Consider the following 20,127-nt stretch of genomic DNA (forward strand, 5'->3'; position numbering starts at 1 on the left):
GAATAAAGACAAAAAAGAATAAAAAGAAATCTGAAGGCTGTGAAAGTTTTCATTTCAAACAGAATGTAATGTTTTTGCTGTCTCGCGTATAAGGCAAGTGTCTATAAAGGATGCAAGAGCTTGAGCATCACAGAACTCTATGAGGTCGGATTTTTAAACTCCAGGGTACTTTGTTCCTCTACCTGTGCAGTTGCATATAAGGTTTCAGACCCCGTCACAATACAGAATCTGCGTTACTGGAAGAAACTATTACTGTTGCTAGATCAGAGGAAAAATGCTGCATTGATCTTACTCGCTCTCTCCGCGGCATTTGATACACTCTCCTACTGCATACTTCACTTTTTGAGGGTGATTAGAGTAGGGGGACAGGCTCTCTAAAGGATCATGGCATTTTTAGAGCATTGAGGGCAGGAAGTGTGGATGGCTCTTCATGCCTATTGTAATTGTACTTATGTATCGCTTACGAGGTGTCAAAGTGCTTTTCGGCGAGTAGCACGCTAATTAAGAACCCAATAGGATTAGTGGTAGATTAGTATAGGGAAATAGGAGTATAGAATTAGTATAGGGAGGTACGAGTTAATTTGAGCGGAGGACATGCAAGTCTGTTAGTTGGATTAAATAGATAAAGGGAAGGAATAGAGTAGGGCAGAAAGCCAAAGTGTTATTTGGGAGATCATAGTAGTAAGTTAAGGTCTGTGATGAGTAAAGGAGAGCTGGAGGAGGGAAGAGCCTGTAGAAAGGAATTATGGAGAAAGAGAATCAGAGTAGAAAAATTAGGTTTGAGATGAGTCAAAGGAGAGATAACATGAGGGAGAATTTAGTAGGATTGTTTGGGGGAGCATAGTAAACTGATGTTTTAGGCGAGCCAGGAGGTGTAGAGAATGGAGGTGTCTAAAAGGGTTATATTGATGATCATAGTAGTAGAAAGGGTTTAGGATGAGAGAGAGTAAAGATATAGGATACATTGATAGAGGTGTAGGGTGATGGTAGCTAAGTAAGGTAGAGGTTTGTTTATCGTATTTAAGAAAGTTTTTGTCTGAATGAGTGAAGTTTGGATTTGTCTGTGTAAGCCTGACTAGAATACATGTGAGTTTGTATGAGGTATCTATCCTGAGAGATGCTTCCTGGCTTTATGTTAATTTAGGCGCTTATCATGTGTACTATATTATTACTTTTCGGGTTTTTTTCCAGTGTATGCGTTACTGTTTTGTATCGTTGTCTAAAGTTAGGATATATTTATATTAAAAAAACAAACGAAAAAGCATTTTGTAAGAAATTAATTTTTTGTTATAAAAATCATTGTAAGGGATGGTTTTTCCTCTGTGGTGTGGTGGGCTATTTTGCGACATTTTGCACCCTTTTACCTATGATCTTGTTATTAGAATTGTAGTTATTTACCAAGCAGGAATTGCTTTTATTTCTTGTTTTGTGTAGGGTATGGTAGGACAGAGTAAAGCTTTCGAGGGAGTATTTTTCTTTTTCTTGTGCACTAGGACTAAAATAAATATACAGATATAGGATTACATAGTAAGGGAATATATGTGGAAGGAATATAATGTATTGAGATTTGCCTGTTTTATTATTGTGGGAGTATTGAGTAGATATTGTTGTGGTTTTCTGTGAAAGATTTGTATGGGCAGTATGGCTGGTGAGTGGTATTTGAATAGTACAGGGGTGGTGATGTGTTTTGGAGAAGAGAATGTGTGTGGGGGGATGGAAAAAAATGAGTGTTTGTGTTAGATTTGATCACTTGAATAGGTAATGATAGAAGCAGTGGAGTGGCGTGTAAGGATTTTATGGTTGTGTGTAATTGGTAAAAAGAGGAAGCGGTGTTGGTGGATGGTGTAATGGAAGGCTCAGTATAGGTTGTGTCATGATCAAAGGGGATCTGTTAGGAGCAAGTAGAGGATAAAGTTGATGCAATAACAATTGAAAGCTATAGAACCATCCATGACTGGAGACGCCATAAAAGGATAATCGGAAAGATCAGCCAATGAAATTGCCCCAGAGTATACAACGTGTGCTGAAGTTACACTCAGCTCCCATGATCTTTTCTTCTAAACAAAGATTCACCCAGTGGATTCCACCTGGCTTTCTGAAGAATGTGTCAGATGAATCAATATGACAAATGCTAATAAAGAGGATTACACTCTACGACAAATGTGTAAAGGTACCTTTTTCCATCACGCCAACCGCTCAATACCAGACAGACCTCATCTGTGCAATTCAACCTACCTTTACTTTCTGGCCTTACTAAAAAAGAAATAGAATGACATTTTTAAAAAGTGATGCTACATTTCTATTCTTTTCCCATGGATTTGCTTTGGTTCTCACACATGTTTAGAGGGGGATGATCCCATCAAGGTCAACTGAACATAGCTATACTGCTTTTTATTTGGTTTGCTCCATTGTATATTAGTAATATTTCATAGCTATATTTTCACAATGTCGCTGCTTCGCCTTGCTACAAACATGTCATGGTCTGGTCTGTATGGATTGTTTTTAATTGTAATTACGTACACAATCCAGCATTTCACGAAGAGTACGTTCTGAGTTTGTCCAGTGCGACTATACACAAGACAAGGATACTTTAAGAGTTCTCAGATTTGGGCCTTTTCTGGTAGTAAGTTGTGAAGCTCAGACAAAGCACATATAAAAGTTCCTTACTACTCTCTCATTCCTATCCTACCAGTGAGGTTTCTTACATGAATCCTGTGAAACTATGTCCACATCACTGCCCACATCAATGGGCCCCCGTAATCTCAGACAACAGCGTGGCTAACTTACGTTTCACCTATAATGCAAACGTAATAGTGAAACGCTAACTAAATATGTTAGCAAAATGTGTACCGTGTCATCTGTGCATCATCAGTAGCATTGTCTTTCCACTTCTGAGTCATACGGATACTGTGGTCCACATTGTTGTAATGTCTCAATACAAAGTTACCAGCATTACCCCCAGCCTTCCATCAAGAAAACATTTAAATAGCAAGATCTCAGCTCAGTACAGACCAAGTCGATCTAAAAAGACTATTAAACCATCTCTGGTGCCTCTGCAGTGGCTCCCTAACAAGTAAAACTGGGAGTTTCAAGCCTTTCACATGTAAGATCAGAGATATCTCCAAATGTTTCCACCTCTGTCAACTATCCAGATCCCTCTGCCCATCTTCCCAAAACTGTCCTTACAACCAGGGCAGTATAAACAGTAAAGTTGAATATCCGCCAATGTGATTGGTTAGTAGCTATAGAATTCCTATCCCCATTACCTTCCTTTCTTACCAGATGAGCTATTTTGCCTTGCAAGGAGACGAGATGCAAAGTAAATTATGCCTGAACCTCAAAGCAGCATCCTTTCCTCTGGTCTTCCCGCAACCTCAAACCATGCTTTTTTTTTTTAAACAGATTTTATTTGTCACAGATCACATATCGCATAGCTCCGTAACCCGGAGACTGCAGCATACATCAATGAAATCACAATAATGCCGTAGACTTTTTATAACAAACAAAAACCCTCCACCCCACCACCCCCGATTGCGTATATGCCATCCCAACTAAAGGATTATATGACCAATGTAGCACATTGAGTCCATCCAGCACCCCACAGACCACTATCTTCATCTCAATTCAAATAGGTACAATGGTCAAACCCTGCTTTTAAGAAAGTGTTTTTACATACTTTTAGATACATCAAAAGGTCTTGGAAACACAGACCTAAAAAGCATGTTGGTCTGTCAGCATCTTGCTTTTGAAAAAGAAGGAAAGAAAGAAAGAAAGATGCAAGAAAGAAGGGAGGAAAGAATGGAAGGAAGGTAAAAAAAGGAAGCAAGGCAGTCAACAAATGAAAGGAGGGAAGAAAGGCTAAAATGGTTGGCCAAAAAAGGAATGTAAAAAAGGAAAGAAAAAATAAAAATAGGCAAAAGAGAGAAAATTACAGAAGACAAATTTAAACATAAGGAATGAAAAAAACGAAGAAGGCAGCATGAAAAGAATGTAGGAAAGAAATAAGGAAATAAGAAATGAAAAAAAAGAAAGGCAAAAAGAGAACTAGAAAGAAGGGAAGTAAAAAAGGGCAAAACAAAAGAAGGGAACAAAAATGAAAAAGATGCAAAAAAAGAAAGAAGGAAAGAAAAAAGATACAGCAAAAAGGAGGAGAATGAAGGCAAAAAGGAAAGAAATCAAAGAAATAAGAAAAGAAGAAAGAAGCAAAGAAAGAAGAAACTAGGGTCCACAGTATACAGTATCGGATAATAAAACCTACATTTCACCACACCTACGTTTAAATAAAAGTGTTACTTGTGTGCAGCAAATTAAACACAATAAAATATGTTTTACTTCACGGGCAAAGCACTATTGGTAATACAGAGTTCAAGAACACGACATGGTATGCTGTGTAATAGCAATAGTCAGATAAACAAAGTCCATTGGAAAGGAATTTACAACAGTATTGGCAGGAGACAAGAACTAATAAAGATGGTACGTGCTGGGTGCTCTTTTCCAATGTCTCAGGCTATCGCATCAGGCAACAATAAAGAAATGACACAGTAAAAGCAAAACCACTGGCACTGAAGGGAGCTTTGTGTGGATGCGCTCCCCGTGAAAGAGCAAAATGGAGTCACTCAAAGTGAAGTTAATCAGCGACTTTAGTAAGCCGACCCACTGCCAAATACTGTATGCTGTGGGTGGGGCGGAAGCAAAATGTGAATGACACAACAACAGACCAATGGATGAAGAGGTGGCTTACAGCCATTATTTTTTTAAAACCAAAAGTTCTTGTCTAATGCCAGACCTAAAACAAATGACATGATATCAGTGCCACTTCTAAAGTCATTTGCTCAGTCTGTGGTGTGAAAGGAGCGGTTTGTGGTTCTTCAAGCGTCATACCTACTGCCCTCCAAAGAGGATCTTGCATACAGATTCTTTTCAACAGGATCACCTAGGCTCATAATCTAGACTCGTTCTTAAACCCTACTCTGTTTAACATCTATATGCCTCTTTGGGTCCCCCTGGTTGAGTCATTCTGTGTCAAAATAAAGTCATATGTGGACCACACACAACTGGCCCTCTCCTTTGAGAGCAGGTCCTCGGCTGGCAGAGATTCTGTTAATTCTTGGATGAAGTCGATGCTGTACTGGACGAGAGTCCGCAATCTCCTGAGCAACTCGGAGAAGACTGAGATTCTTCTTTTTGGATCCTCGTCCTGGTCTGAGAACTGTTGGCCTTCACCACTGCCTCCGACCGTGCCCCGGCAATGGTGGGGAGGGATTTGCGAGATCAATTTGACCACCAGCTGTACTTGAGGCTGCAGGTGTCGGCTGGGGCAAGCTCTCGTTCAACGCACTTGTGAGCCCTATAGCCATTTCTCTTCCTCTTGCCACTCCAGGCTAGGACGGTTGTGGTCCACGCTCTTATTAGCTCACGCTTGGGCTACAGGAAGGGCCTGCCCGGAGCCTTATTCAAGCGTTTCCAGTTAGGCGTGCAGCCACATTCTGCACTATAGTTGAAGATCCCCTGCCGAGCTTCTTGTCACATCATCTATCGGGCTTACACTGACTACCAATCAACAAAAGGATAGTATTCAAAGCACTAGTACTGGTTCATTGACCTTATTACAAATATAACCCAATAATTTGTCCAACAGCGTCAACTAATACCAGCCTTCAAGAGCTCTTCAATGAGCAGATGCTCGGTTGGCAGCTGTTCTTAAAACCCAACATAAAAGGCGAGGTGGCTCTTTCTTTACTTTTTTAGTCAGCAAGGTATGGGACAAGGTGCCACTTAATCTACGACTCAAACAAGCTCTGGCACAGCCAATAGGCCTCACCCATGTGAGATCTACTGGCTTGAGTGGTGCAGCGTGGCATTGTGTGGAGTGTAATTGTGTGGCTTGGGATTGTGTGGTGTGGAGCAGAACTGTGTGGCTTGGGATTGTGTGGAGTGGAATTGTGAGGCATGGCGTGGAAATGTGCTGCGTGCAGTCTAGTGGAATTGTGTGGTGTTTAGCGGAATTGAGTAGAGTGGAATTATGTGGGGTGGAGTAGAATCGTGTGGAGTGAAATTATCTGGGGTGAAATTGTCTGGAGTGGTCTGGAGGGTGTGCAGCTGTGTGGGGTGGAGTGGCATAGAATTATGTGGGGGCGGCATGGAGTGGAATTGCGTGGAATTGTGCGGCTGGAAGTGGAATTGTGTGGCATGGTATGGAAATGTGTGCGTGGAGTGGAACTGAGTGGAGTGAAAAGGTATTGAGTTAAGTGGAATGGAGTGAGATGGAAAGTGCCTGAGTTGCCACTGAACTGTCCTATAGCACTTCAAAGCTTGTGCTGTATAAACGCAATTATAGTCCAATATGTTAACAATTATTACGGCGACGTCCAATCTATGTAAACATCTGATGCCTTTGATGGATGCAATGCAGGAGCTTGTTAGTATGTACAAGGCTTCGGCGAGAAACTGTTTGTTTACAAATAAATGGGTTTTAGACTGGGATGTGCTAGTGGGCGAGGGAACAAGGTATATCGTACCGGGTGTGGATAAAGGAGATGGGCTGTGTCGTGGAGCTGCAATCGTTTAAAGCCCTTTCCATGCAGGTGTAGCGGACATGCTCAGTACTCAACCATGACAGAGCAGGACAGTGAGCAACAATCACCTTGAAGTGAGGAGAGGTGAGCAGAACAGACTGTTGGAGGTGTAAACCAAATATATCCCAGAGTTGAACATTTGGGGGGTCTACACTGACTCGGACGTTGACATGGGAGGGGGAAGAAGCAACCCGGAGAAAAGGGTGGGGGGACCAACCAAGAGAAAGGGGGGGGGGAAGCAACCAAGAGAAAGGGGGGGGTGAAGCAACCAAGAGAAAGGGGGGGGGTGAAGCAACCAAGAGAAAGGGGGGGTGAAGCAACCAAGAGAAAGGGGGGGGTGAAGCAACCAAGAGAAAGGGGGGGGTGAAGCAACCAAGAGAAAGGGGGGGGGGTGAAGCAACCAAGAGAAAGGGGGGGGGGGGTGAAGCAACCAAGAGAAAGGGGGGGGGGTGAAGCAACCAAGAGAAAGGGGGGGGGGTGAAGCAACCAAGAGAAAGGGGGGGGGTGAAGCAACCAAGAGAAAGGGGGGGGGTGAAGCAACCAAGAGAAAGGGGGGGGGTGAGTGAAGCAACCAAGAGAAAGGGGGGGGGGGAGTGAAGCAACCAAGAGAAAGGGGGGGAGTGAAGCAACCAAGAGAAAGGGGGGGGGGAGTGAAGCAACCAAGAGAAAGGGGGGGGGGGAGTGAAGCAACCAAGAGAAAGGGGGGGGGGGAGTGAAGCAACCAAGAGAAAGGGGGGGGGGGGAGTGAAGCAACCAAGAGAAAGGGGGGGGGGAGTGAAGCAACCAAGAGAAAGGGGGGGGGGGAGTGAAGCAACCAAGAGAAAGGGGGGGGGGGGAGTGAAGCAACCAAGAGAAAGGGGGGGGGGAGTGAAGCAACCAAGAGAACGGGGGGAGTGAAGCAACCAAGAGAACGGGGGGAGTGAAGCAACCAAGAGAACGGGGGGAGTGAAGCAACCAAGAGAACGGGGGGAGTGAAGCAACCAAGAGAAAGGGGGGAGTGAAGCAACCAAGAGAAAGGGGGGAGTGAAGCAACCAAGAGAAAGGGGGGAGTGAAGCAACCAAGAGAAAGGGGGGGGGAGTGAAGCAACCAAGAGAAAGGGGGGGGAGTGAAGCAACCAAGAGAAAGGGGGGGGAGTGAAGCAACCAAGAGAAAGGGGGGGGAGTGAAGCAACCAAGAGAAAGGGGGGGGAGTGAAGCAACCAAGAGAAAGGGGGGTGAGTGAAGCAACCAAGAGAAAGGGGGGGGGGAGTGAAGCAACCAAGAGAAAGGGGGGGGGAGTGAAGCAACCAAGAGAAAGGGGGGGGGGAGTGAAGCAACCAAGAGAAAGGGGGGGGGAGTGAAGCAACCAAGAGAAAGGGGGGGGGTGAAGCAACCAAGAGAAAGGGGGGGGTGAGTGAAGCAACCAAGAGAAAGGGGGGGGGTGAGTGAAGCAACCAAGAGAAAGGGGGGGGTGAGTGAAGCAACCAAGAGAAAGGGGGGGGAGTGAAGCAACCAAGAGAAAGGGGGGGGGGAGTGAAGCAACCAAGAGAAAGGGGGGGGGAGTGAAGCAACCAAGAGAACGGGGGGAGTGAAGCAACCAAGAGAACGGGGGGAGTGAAGCAACCAAGAGAACGGGGGAGTGAAGCAACCAAGAGAAAGGGGGAGTGAAGCAACCAAGAGAAAGGGGGAGTGAAGCAACCAAGAGAAAGGGGGGAGTGAAGCAACCAAGAGAAAGGGGGGAGTGAGGCAACCAAGAGAAAGGGGGGAGTGAAGCAACCAAGAGAAAGGGGGGAGTGAAGCAACCAAGAGAAAGGGGGGAGTGAAGCAACTAAGAGAAGGGGGGGGGGTGAAGCAACCAAGAGAAAGGGGGGGGGAGTGAAGCAACCAAGAGAAAGGGGGGGGGGAGTGAAGCAACCAAGAGAAAGGGGGGGGGGAGTGAAGCAACCAAGAGAAAGGGGGGAGTGAAGCAACCAAGAGAAAGGGTGGGGGGGAAGCAACCAAGAGAAAGGGTGGGGGGGAAGCAACCAAGAGAAAGGGTGGGGGGGAAGCAACCAAGAGAAAGGATGGGGGAAGCAACCAAGAGAAAGGATGGGGGAAGCAACCAAGAGAAAGGGTGGGGGAAGCAACCAAGAGAAAGGGTGGGGGGGAAGCAACCAAGAGAACGGGTGGGAGGGGGTGAACGCAACACAGAACGGGTGGGAGGGGGTGAACGCAACTCAGAAAACGGGTGGGAGGGAGAACGCAACCCAGACACGGGGCGGGGGGGGAAGCAACCCAGAGAACGGGTGGGAGGGGGTGAACGCAACACAGAAAGGGTGGGAGGGGGTGAACGCAACTCAGAAAACGGGTGGGAGGGAGAACGCAACCCAGAGACGGGGCGTGTGGGTGGGAGAACGCAACCCAGAGACGGGGCGTGTGGGAGGGAGAACGCAACCCAGAGACGGGGCGTGTGGGAGGGAGAACGCAACCCAGAGACGGGGCGTGTGGGAGGGAGAACGCAACCCAGAGACGGGGCGTGTGGGAGGGAGAACGCAACCCAGAGACGGGGCGTGTGGGAGGGAGAACGCAACCCAGAGACGGGGCGTGTGGGAGGGAGAACGCAACCCAGAGACGGGGCGTGTGGGAGGGAGAACGCAACCCAGAGACGGGGCGGGTGGGAGGGAGAACGCAACCCAGAGACGGGGCGGGTGGGAGGGAGAACGCAACCCAGAGACGGGGCGGGTGGGAGGGAGAACGCAACCCAGAGACGGGGCGGGTGGGAGGGAGAACGCAACCCAGAGACGGGGCGGGTGGGAGGGAGAACGCAACCCAGAGACAGGGCGGGTGGGGGGAACGCAACCCAGACACGGGGCTGGTGGGGGGGAACGCAACCCAGACACGGGGCGGGGGGAACACAACCCAGACATGGGACAGGTGGGGGGGGACGCAACCCAGACACAGGGCGGGTGGGGGGGGGACGCAACCCAGACACGGGGCGGGGGGGAAGCAACCCAGAGAACGGGTGGGAGGGGGTGAACGCAACACAGAACGGGTGGGAGGGGGTGAACGCAACTCAGAAAACGGGTGGGAGAGGGTGAAAGCAGCCCAGAGAATGGGTGGGAGGGGGTGAACGCAACACAGAGAACGGATGGAAGGGGGTGAACGCAACTCAGAAACCGGGTGGGAGAGGGTGAAAGCAACCCAGAGAATGGGTGGGAGAGGGGGTGGGGAAAAGCAACCCAGAGAATGTGAGGGGCAGAGCAATCCAGAGAACGAGGGGGGATAGCAATCCAGAAAACGAGGGGGGTAATAGCAATCCAGCGAACAGGGGGGGGGTAATAGCAATCCAGAGAACAAGGGGGGGGGGGTAATAGCAATCCAGAGAACAAGGGGGGGTAATAGCAATCCAGAGAACAAGGGGGGGTAATAGCAATCCAGAGGACAAGGGGGGGTAATAGCAATCCAGAGAACAAGGGGGGTAATAGCAATCCAGAGAACGAGGGGGGAGGGATAGCAACCCAGAGAACGAGGGGGGAGGGATAGCAACCCAGAGAACAAGGGGGGGGGACAGCAATCCAGAGAACAAGAGGGGGATAGCAATCCAGAGAACAAGAGGGGGGGTAGCAATCCAGAGAACAAGAGGGGGGCACAAGAGGGGGGATAGCAATCCAGAGAACAAGAGGGGGGCATAGCAATCCAGAGAACAAGAGGGGGGCATAGCAATCCAGAGAACAAGAGGGGGCATAGCAATCCAGAGAACAAGAGTGGGGGATAGCAATCCAGAGAACAAGAGGGGGGGATAGCAATCCAGAGAACAAGAGTGGGGGATAGCAATCCAGAGAACAAGGGGGATAGCAATCCAGAGAACGGGTAGGAGACGGGGTGAGCAACCCAGAGAACGGGTAGGAGACGGGGTGAGCAACCCAGAGAACGGGTAGGAGACGGGGTGAGCAACCCAGAGAACGGGTAGGAGACGGGGTGAGCAACCCAGAGAACGGGTAGGAGACGGGGTGAGCAACCCAGATAACGGGTAGGAGACGGGGTGAGCAACCCAGATAACGGGTAGGAGACGGGGTGAGCAACCCAGAGAACGGTTGGGGAGGGGAGTAACCTGGAGAAATACAAGGGGGGGCCAATAGGCCCCCACGCAAGCATGGCGGTGCCCGGTCCCTCCCACACCCCGTCCCTTTCGGGGCCGCTTTCCCCGCCCCCTCGCCCCGGAAGTACTGGTGTGCTTCCGGGGCGAGGGGGCGGGGGGCTGCGGGGGCGAAAGGGTTAAAAGCCTGGGGAGCGCGGGAAGCGGCCTCTTTGTGCCCGCGCTCCCAGGCTCGCTCCTCGCCCCACCGTGGGGCCGTTTAATTTTCTCTAGTTTTATTTTTCAGGTTGGTCGGGCGCGAAGACTTGAGCGGCGTTCGAAGGTTTTCCCGCGAAGGAGTACGTGGTCATCGCGACGCTGTGGAGGCGAGGCATGGAGCATTTAGCGGCTCGAATCGAGGACGGTCTTTGTCGGCTTCTCGTCGGGGCCGGCGTCTAGTCGTGAGCGGTGAAGTGAAAGGCACGAGGCGCGCAGCAGCTCTAAGACGCCAGCGGGACTCAAGGTATTGTGCGGGGCGGGTGGGGCTCGTCGGCGGTTCCCAAGAGCGGCAAGCAGCTGGGGCTGCCTTCGTTATACCGGGCAAGTTTTCTCGAGCTCGGTAACTGGTTTTAGAAGCTAAGCAGGCTCAGCTAGGTTCCAGAGAGCGGCCACAAGCAGCCGGGGCTGCCTTTGTTATACCGGGCAAGTTCATCGGCCGGTGACTGGCGCTTGTCCCTTCTCGTTTGTGAAGCAAAGCAGGCTCAGCTAGGGCAGGGAACGGAGGGGAGACCAGAGGGGGTGTGATATAAATAATCAAGCATTGCACAATTTTGGGAATGTGGCTGGTGATAAGGACAAATGATATCGTTTTATGAAATGCAGACAGAAGCGCATGCCAATTAATCAGGGTAGTACCTGACAGGGGGTTTGTCATTACTAATGTCCAATTAACGCTATTACTATGATTTGTATGACGCTGCCTGTTTTTATGCCAGTACATTGATCTTCAAGGTTCAGTACGTGATATTTTCTTAATCTTGCAGGGTTTGTCTTTAGCAGTATAACCATTGGCGGCACTGTCTCATTTTGTTGCGCAGTGGGGCTTTTTAAGAAATATTCGTGTCTTTGACTGCTTGCATCAGTTGGTGGGTTATTTATGCTGTGCTATAGCTGGAACTGGAATTTTCCCCTCCTATGATTAGCCACAATTGATTACTGCACGATTCATAGCGCTTTCGTTTTGGGTTATACAGTTGTGTAGTACATGGGTATAATCCTGCAAGTATATGTTTGAACATTACTGTCTGTCAAGGATTTGTGTGTATATGCAAATTGGTGGGTAAGCAAAGTCGAATTTGATAATATTGTTTTACCGGTATAAGGTCTTACCTAGTGCATTGTCACTAGTGGGAAAGGTAACGCTCTTTGTTTTTCAGGACTGCGAGACTAGATTGTGGTCTTCATACACCAGCACAGGCGCCTTCGATCGGGTCAGGTATTGCAGGTTGTGCACCGCCAACTGGGTCAGGTACGGAGCACGGTGTGCTCATCAATATGTCTCAAAGAAGGGGGCGTGTCAATCCAAATGTGGGTGTAATGTTACAAAAAATGATGCGCAGAATGTCTGCAATGGATAAGAGACTGGGGAAGGTTGATAAAATGGATAAGGCTTTAGCGGACCTGGGGGCCAAAGTAGATGCCCAGGCCGGTCCATCTGGTAGACCCAAGCGGACGATAGTACCGCCCAAGCCAAGGGGCGTCTTTGTGACACCACCCAGGCGGGCGAGAAATAAGAGGGTGGGGGGGCAGCCACAGAATATTACTCCCATCCTACCTCCTGCTGCACCAATTCTGCCACCACAGGTACCCCCTGCTGCCCCACTCCCGCCACCTCAGGTCCCGGTGCCCGTTCCAGCCCCGGTGCCCCAGTTGCCAGTGGCAGTACCAAATGTGCCAGTAATACCGGCGGCGGCACCAGTGCCACCCGTCGTGCCACCACAGGCTCCGGTGCCCCTAGGTGCGGGCCCTACTCCCATTCCCGCGCCAGGGCCAGTGCCAATAGACCTGGCAGCTCAGGTGGCGGCTATTCTCCCTTGGTTAGGGGGGGGTGCGTTGCCGGTCAATACTGCCCTGACAACGGAGCAACAAACATTGGTGACTCAGATATTGTTGGCTAGTGGTAGGGGCGCAACGCCGCCTGCACCGGTTTCTCCCCAAACAGGTCCAGCGAATGATGGAGGCAGTGCCAAGACCGCGGAGGCAACGTTACCCAACGACAATGGGAATGGTAAGGAGATTGCCCTTCCTTTGCTGGGCGAAGGATCATTGCCCTCTAGGGGTGAGTGCTTAGCACAGCATGTGTCACAGAGTGTAAAGGAAATGATATGGGCTGACAAGTATGTGAACATGTTTTCATTGCTGATAGATAACAGGGAATGGGAATATGCAAAATCACAGAAGGAAATGTTGTTGCCCAGTGAATGGAGAGCGAAGTTGTACAAGTTTAGAGTAGAAGAAAACCTCATCAATTGGCTGAGGGCTTTTGCAGTGTTCGGCGCAGTAATGGGCGAACGTTTTAAGGGAATGCAACCAGCCATGAACTGCTATCAAAGTAGGATAACAATGTTCCATGAGAATCATGCAGGGGATGTATGGAAGGAATATGATGTCGCTTTCAGAAAGTCCAAAGAATTTGATAAAACTTTATCATGGGACAAGGTGGATTCTATCTCATGGCACAATCAATTCGAGAAGGGTCAGGGGGCAAGCACAAGCACAAATGCGGGTAGAGGTTATTTCCCCAGGCCGCAGCAGCCGTTTCAACAGCCCTTTCGATCAGCACCGGGAGGGGAGACGGCCCAAAAGCAGAGAGCAAATGGAGGGGCGAAGGGGGTATGTTGGGACTTCAATAGGCGGACATGCAACAGGGCACCAGGTACCTGTAAGTTCAGGCACGCATGTAGCGTATGTGGCCACCCTTCCCACCCCGAAACAACATGCCGAAATAAAAATAGTGGTGCAGGAAACAGGGGTAGGAGGAAACCTGAATAGTAAGATCCACCCTCTAATAGCACATTCACCCATTCAGCTGTCAGCATTGATCCCCTGGTTGAACAGGTACCCGAATCACACGTCTGCTAGGTTATTACAAGAGGGTTTCACACATGGTTTTCGAATTCCTGCTGGGGGGTATGTCGGGAGACCACAGTGTAGGAATCAGCTATCAGTCCTTGCCAATCCAACAGTGGTGTCAACAAAAATAGCTAAAGAAGTGCGTTTGGGGAGGGTAGCGGGACCATTTCACGTCATTCCCACGCAGAATTTTGTGTGCTCTCCTCTGGGGGTGGTGCCTAAGAAAGAACTAGGGGAATTTAGGCTCATCCACAACTTATCCGCACCAAGGGGGACATCATTGAATGATGCTATTGATGATACAATTTGCTCTGTGAAGTATGCGTCCTTCGATCAGGCAGCGGGCATGCTGAGGAGTTTGGGCGCAGGAACACTGATGGCTAAGTCAGACATTGAGTCAGCCTTTAGACTACTCCCAGTTCACCCAGAGGACCAGCACCTGCTGGGTTTCTCCTTTAAGGGGAAGTACTACATGGATAAGTGTATGCCCATGGGTTGCTCAATTTCATGTGCTTATTTTGAACAGTTTAGCTCCTTTTTGGAATGGGCATTAAGACAACATACGGGTCACCAGTGGGTGATGCACTACCTGGATGACTTTCTTTTTCTGGGCCCGGCGGGTTCACGGGAGTGTGCGTCGGCATTGCAGGAATTTTGCGTGCTCATGCGCTCTTTCGGGGTCCCGTTGGCACAGGGGAAGACAGTTGGACCAGTGACATGCCTGGAATTTTTAGGCATTGAACTGGATTCTGTTGAGGGGTGTTTTAGATTACCAGCAGAAAAGATCCAAAAATTCAAACAGACTCTAGGACTGTGCTTACAAGCGAAGAAGGTGAATTTAGGGCTGTTGCAGCAGACAGTGGGACAGTTGAATTTTGCGTTGAGAGTAATTCCTATGGCTCGCCCATTTTCACGCTCAATTGCACAGGCCATGAGGGGTCTTCGTGAAAAACACCACCGGACACGGCTGTCTGCTGAGGTGCGCCAGGACATGCGGATATGGATGGCATTCCTGGCGGATTTCAATGGAAGAGTGCTGTGGGGTGCACCCACGGTGTCTTCGGAGGACATTGGTTTATGGACCGATGCGGCGGGCAGTGTTGGGTTTGGTGCCATCCTTGGCAAGAAATGGGTGGCGCAGAAGTGGCCCGCCTGGTGGGAGGAGAGCGGGCTGACGGTGAACATTGGTTTCCTCGAGCTCTTCCCAATCTGGGTGGCACTGAAAGTCTGGCCCGAGGAGCTGGCCAACAGATCGGTAATATTCTGGTCAGACAATATGTCAGTGGTTGAATGCATCAACCAACAAGCTGCAAGGTGTCCACTCATTTTACGCTTGATCAAAGAGATTGTGCTGTGTTGCATGACGAGGAATGTACTTTTCAGAGCAAAACATGTCCCAGGGGTGTTAAACAATGCAGCTGATGCCCTTTCTCGCTTTAAGATGCAGGTGTTCAGGGATCACTTGCCGGAGGCAGAGACAGCGCCAGCTCAATTCCCGGCGATTCTTTGGCAAATTGGTGCCCCCAACTACATGACCTCGTGGCAGCCAGCCTAGCACCCAAGACCAGGACGGCATATGAAGGGGCGTTCAGGTCTTACTGTCACTTTCTGGGACAGGGCTGGGAGAGTAGTTGGACTATGGAGGCTAGCTTCAATGGGTATTTAGGCAGCCTACACAAGGAAGGGCGCACGGTGGCAACAGCCAACAGGCACAAGGCCGCTATCTCCTTTTTCGCACGGGCACGAGGGGGCAGGGACCCTACACACAGCTTCCAGGCCCAGAGGGCATTGAAAGGATGGCGGCGCATGCAGCCCCCCTCCATAGATTCTAGGAAACCCATAGGTTTTGAACGTCTGTCAGCTGTTCTCCTCGCGCTGCCGGACACATGTAGCTCTACATCTGAGGTGGGCCTATTTAAAGCTGCTTTCTCTTTAGCCTTCTATGGGGCATTCAGGGTAGGTGAACTCGTGGCGGCCAACAAAGGTGATAAGATAGGCGGCCTTCAGCTGCAGGATATCAGCATAAGGAGCGACACTATGTGGATCAGCATCAGGAAATCTAAAACTGATCAGGACGCTAGGGGCCAAAGTTTGGCGTTACATCGGGCAAGGAACAATCCCTGCTGCCCGGTGACACATGTGGAGGAACTGATAAGACAGCGGGCACAGGAGTGTGTGGGGTCACTGCTAATGCATGGGGATGGGACTCCTCTTACCAGGTTTCAGTTCCAGAGGGTACTAGCCATGAGCATGGCAAAAGCTGGTTATAATCACAAAGAGTTTGGGACACACTCCTTCCGGATAGGGGCAGCCACAGAAGCAACAGCTAGGGGTTTGACCACAAATAGTGTGCAAAGAATTGGGAGATGGTCCTCAAGCGCTTATAAACGCTACGTGCGGTTGCACATGTTGTGAGAGCTGCCGCCATGTGGAGTATTGCTAATACCTGCTGTTTTCTGGTTATTTACAGTTTCACGGGCCTGTGACGCAGGACGGAAACTACCCATGGATCATCAAGGCAACTTTACTACAGCATGGAGGAACCAGGAGGACAGACAGAAGACCGTAGTCATTTGGGTAGTGGGGCATTCATATGTCAAACGTGCTAACAAAAATTTTCTTGCAGGTTCAGGCAAACAAAGGGTGGAAAGTAGGGGGTGCAGGGTCTCCTTCCATGGCAGGGGGGGCTCCGCCTCAATCAGTTCAGGGACTATATGTCGGACTTACTAGCGCGACATACTACACCACCCTCGGCGGTAATACTTCACTTAGGGGGGAATGATCTGGCAGGTCTGGGCAGAAGGGTCCTCCTGGAAGAAATTATATCTGCAGCGGGTTGGCTAGCAAAGCGGTTACCAGGTAGTGTTGTAGTATGGTCACAACTGATACCAAGGATGCAATGGAGGGGGGGAAACTCAGTCAGCGTGTTGAACAGCTCGTTAAAGAGGGTCAACAACAAGCTGGACAGGTTATTTAGGACTCCGGTCTTACAGACCATCCCTCACGGTTGCATTTGGGGGGAACACTTCTACCTGCGGGATGGGGTTCACTTAACAGAGGAGGGGAATGCCCTTTTTATTAGAAACATCCTGGCATGGGTGGAAGTTTTTGCAGGAAGAGAATGACCTTTCTAGAAGGGGGGTGTTCTGGGGGGGGGCCAGATAGTCGGTTAACTACCTGGCCTGTGGCGGTAAGGTCATTAATCGGTGAGCAGCATTTTAAGGTCCTTACGGGGGGGGCGGACCCATTCACGAAAGGGGCCGCCCGCGGGAGGGGCCATTTGGTCTCTCTCAGAACTTCAGGGGCAGGATATGATCTCCATTAATTTAAAGGGTGCGGGGGAGGGAGTCTACGCTTTCCTCAGGCTGGTAGCCACCCCTCACAACACTATGACGTCACTAAGGTGCGCGAGTGTCTGGGCCCTCCTGTTATGGTTAAATGGAGTTCGGGGAGCGCACGTGGGTGTAACGTGCCCTGGGTTGCGCATGCGCATCTTCAACGTGAGAGCGAAGCTGTAAAAGGATCTGACACCGGTTGGCGACCTTGCCGTAGGACTTTATTAAAGGTATTAAAAGTATTAAAATATTAGAATGCAGTTTAATTTTCAGGATGATTAGATTACGTTAGGAGACACGCTGTATTAGCTATTTGTTAAGGTTAGCCCATCATACCATGTCGAAACGGATGTCAATCTAATATTCTGAAAAGTGTGCATTTTAATAATTGTCAGAAATGTTTATTTGATTAAAATTTTTGATTTGTTTTTATATTTTAATAAATACGGCCAGGGGGGGGGGCCCGTACCCCCCCTTGACTTCCAAAGACCCCCATGTGTTGACTGGTTGAATTGGGTAATTCAGTCGGTGTTCAAGGGGGGAGGTGGCCGGCAGTCCAAGACCATGCAAGTGGGAGGGGGAGAAAAAAAAAGCAATCTGGTCTTTTCGCTGACCTTCTGCATGTTGCTCCTTGTTCCACTAACACATTTACTGTGCTTTCTCACACACACCTACGCAGAGTCTCTTAGACACACAACCACGCAGACGCTCGCCTCACCTGCACTGCAAACACAGTATTTTCTTTTGCAAGGTCACAACTGTGTATACCCTCTTCACGCACTTGCACATAAAATGGTAAATCTAATTCACGCACACATGACTAACGCCTACGATTGGATGAGCATGTATTGTGAACACCTTGTGACTCACTGAGAAGCAAGCTGAGACACTCAACCTTCAGAGCCCTCAGTCGAACACACGCCCCTACAACCTGAACTCCCCTAGACACCTTGAGGTGACTCGTTTCAAAGCTGGCACTATACAAGAGTCCTGTGTCAAGTGAAAAAAAATAACTATAAAACCCATCCGGAAATAAGAAATACTATTAGGGTACCACGATGAAGTAAAACAGGGGAAATACAAATGAGGAACGCTTCGCTGACGTGGATTACCTAAAGGATGACGTCGATTAGTGTCACTGCTTGCAAATTTAAGGTTGCGAATATAGAGCCCTGTGGGGACCAGTATCAAGTCAGACCCGGAAGGGCCAATCCCTCGCAAACCCTGCTGGAACCGTTACAATAATAAAACGCAGGCATCCGCGTAAACGCGTGCATCAACAGCAAAACCCACCGTGCTGCCGGAGTTCCAGAAGGCCCAAACATACCGGAGCGTGCAATCGCCCCCGGAGGACACCAGTGCTGCCGGTGAAAAGGTGTCCGAAGGGAGAGATGGTGTCTGTGTGGAAGCAGCCGCCCTCCGGGCCTTATCAAGACAGGGCAGCCCGGATAGGCCGAAGATTCCCCGGGAATAAGCAGTCCTGGGTCTCAAAGGTCATGAACAAGGGAGCCGGTCCCCGTGAACTTTGGTAAGTTAGTCAGCTGCTCGGGCCTCGCCGCCACTTACACATCTAATTACCTCGCGCCTCCCCTCCCCCTCCAGCCAGGCAGCGCCTTCCAGCTGTGACAGTCACCTTGGAGGGCACATTCCCCACGGGGGGCGGGTGGGGGCTAAACAGCTGCATCGGCACTTTACTCTCCCGAGCACAACCCCACATTGTGGCGAAGACCAACCCCCTCCGAGAGTCTAGCTGCTCTCTGGACGAGTATCTGATCCAGTCCGGTTTCTACCGATGGATTCTGGGACTTGTAGTGCAGAACATAACATTTTTAAAATGAGCTGTAACACGTGCTATCCAAATGCAGATCACATCATATGCTATTGTCTATATTGGAAAATGTAAATAAAAAAACATTGAAAATTGAGCTCCAGAATTCAGCGAGAACCTGGGAATGTAATTGGCTAAAAATGCCAACAGGTCTCTGATAACATTACTTAATCTGTACAGTATGCACCGGCTTTCAATTTTGTTTCGGCACTTCTAGCCTGTTAATTCCTGCAGAGCTTGCAAGGGGATGTTTGAAAGAGTTTAAGGCCTCCACCTGCTCCTCAAGGTGGAGATCGGTTTTCTTAACATGCTGTTTCAGCAATATACGTATCTGCCAGTCATTTACCACCCAATTGGGCAGTTCATAGGAATAGTGTACAATGAATTGCTTTTGAGCAAGGATCCTGTTTGAGCATGAAGTCCCTTTTTTACAGTTACTCATTATTTACTACTACTTTTTTTCCAGTGCTGTGGTTTTGTTTCTTGCTTTATTTGTTTCCTCATCATAGTATAAGCAACACAGGAATCCAACTGCCATAGTGGTGAGAGAGGGTGAATGGGACTGGATGAGCTTCTGACTTGGATCGCAAGTTGCGCAGCTTCAAGTGTTTTGCCTCTGCATGCTCACTTACACCCAATCTGGTGCAGCCCATGAGTGTAAATGTTACATTCTATGTGGCTTTTAACAGTGATGTGCAGTCAGTTGCTAGACATGCATGTTTCCTTTATTATTTTTTTAAGGAAGGTTCTGAGTTTTTTTTTTTTTTGCCTCTTTCGGCCTAGAAAATTGTAATCCAGGCTTTGTCCTCTATTTGGGTCTAACACAAACCAGCATAAATAGATCACCGAAAATCTAAAACTCAGCAGTACAGATGCTGTTATAGTTGCATAGACATGCTTCAATCAGGGTCGGTTAGAGAGACCTGCACTGTACATTTCACCATATGAATTTATTTGTCTACACTCGTTACACAATCAAACCCCACTATACGGTACAGCTTAGTTATGACGGAGTACCTTGGGCTCTGGGAGAACCTGCAAACTATATATCCCACAGCTAGAAGGACTTAGGATATGCAATGGTATATTGCTTTTGTATATCGGCAATCGTAACAGTTACAGGTGGAAACGCTGTCAAAAATGGCAGTTTTTCTCTACTAATTTTCAATATTTGTTTATTTCCGTATGTTTTGCTGGGAACATCTTGAGCGACCTACACATAAG

The 20,127-nt window shown here is 49.0% G+C and overlaps 1 protein-coding gene across 3 annotated transcripts in view; it reads right to left on the reverse strand.

Moving 5' to 3' along the window:
• LOC144773541 (folate receptor alpha-like) overlaps nt 1–18,647 on the reverse strand; it is a 151,772-nt gene extending 133,125 nt beyond the window's left edge. The window contains exon 1 of one of the 3 annotated variants that reach the window (XM_078658624.1): nt 18,369–18,647. In XM_078658624.1, coding sequence (XP_078514750.1) covers nt 18,369–18,400 — 32 coding nt within the window. In that variant the 5' untranslated portion in view covers nt 18,401–18,647. Of the gene's footprint in view, nt 1–17,793; nt 17,876–18,368 lie in introns of those variants that run through there. The other 2 variants (XM_078658625.1, XM_078658623.1) reach the window with 2 other exon arrangements.
• Nucleotides 18,648–20,127: the final 1,480 nt, after the last annotated feature.

The sequence above is a fragment of the Lissotriton helveticus genome, chromosome 8 (assembly GCF_964261635.1).
Source record: "Lissotriton helveticus chromosome 8, aLisHel1.1, whole genome shotgun sequence".
In the NCBI taxonomy this organism is placed as follows: domain Eukaryota; kingdom Metazoa; phylum Chordata; class Amphibia; order Caudata; family Salamandridae; genus Lissotriton; species Lissotriton helveticus.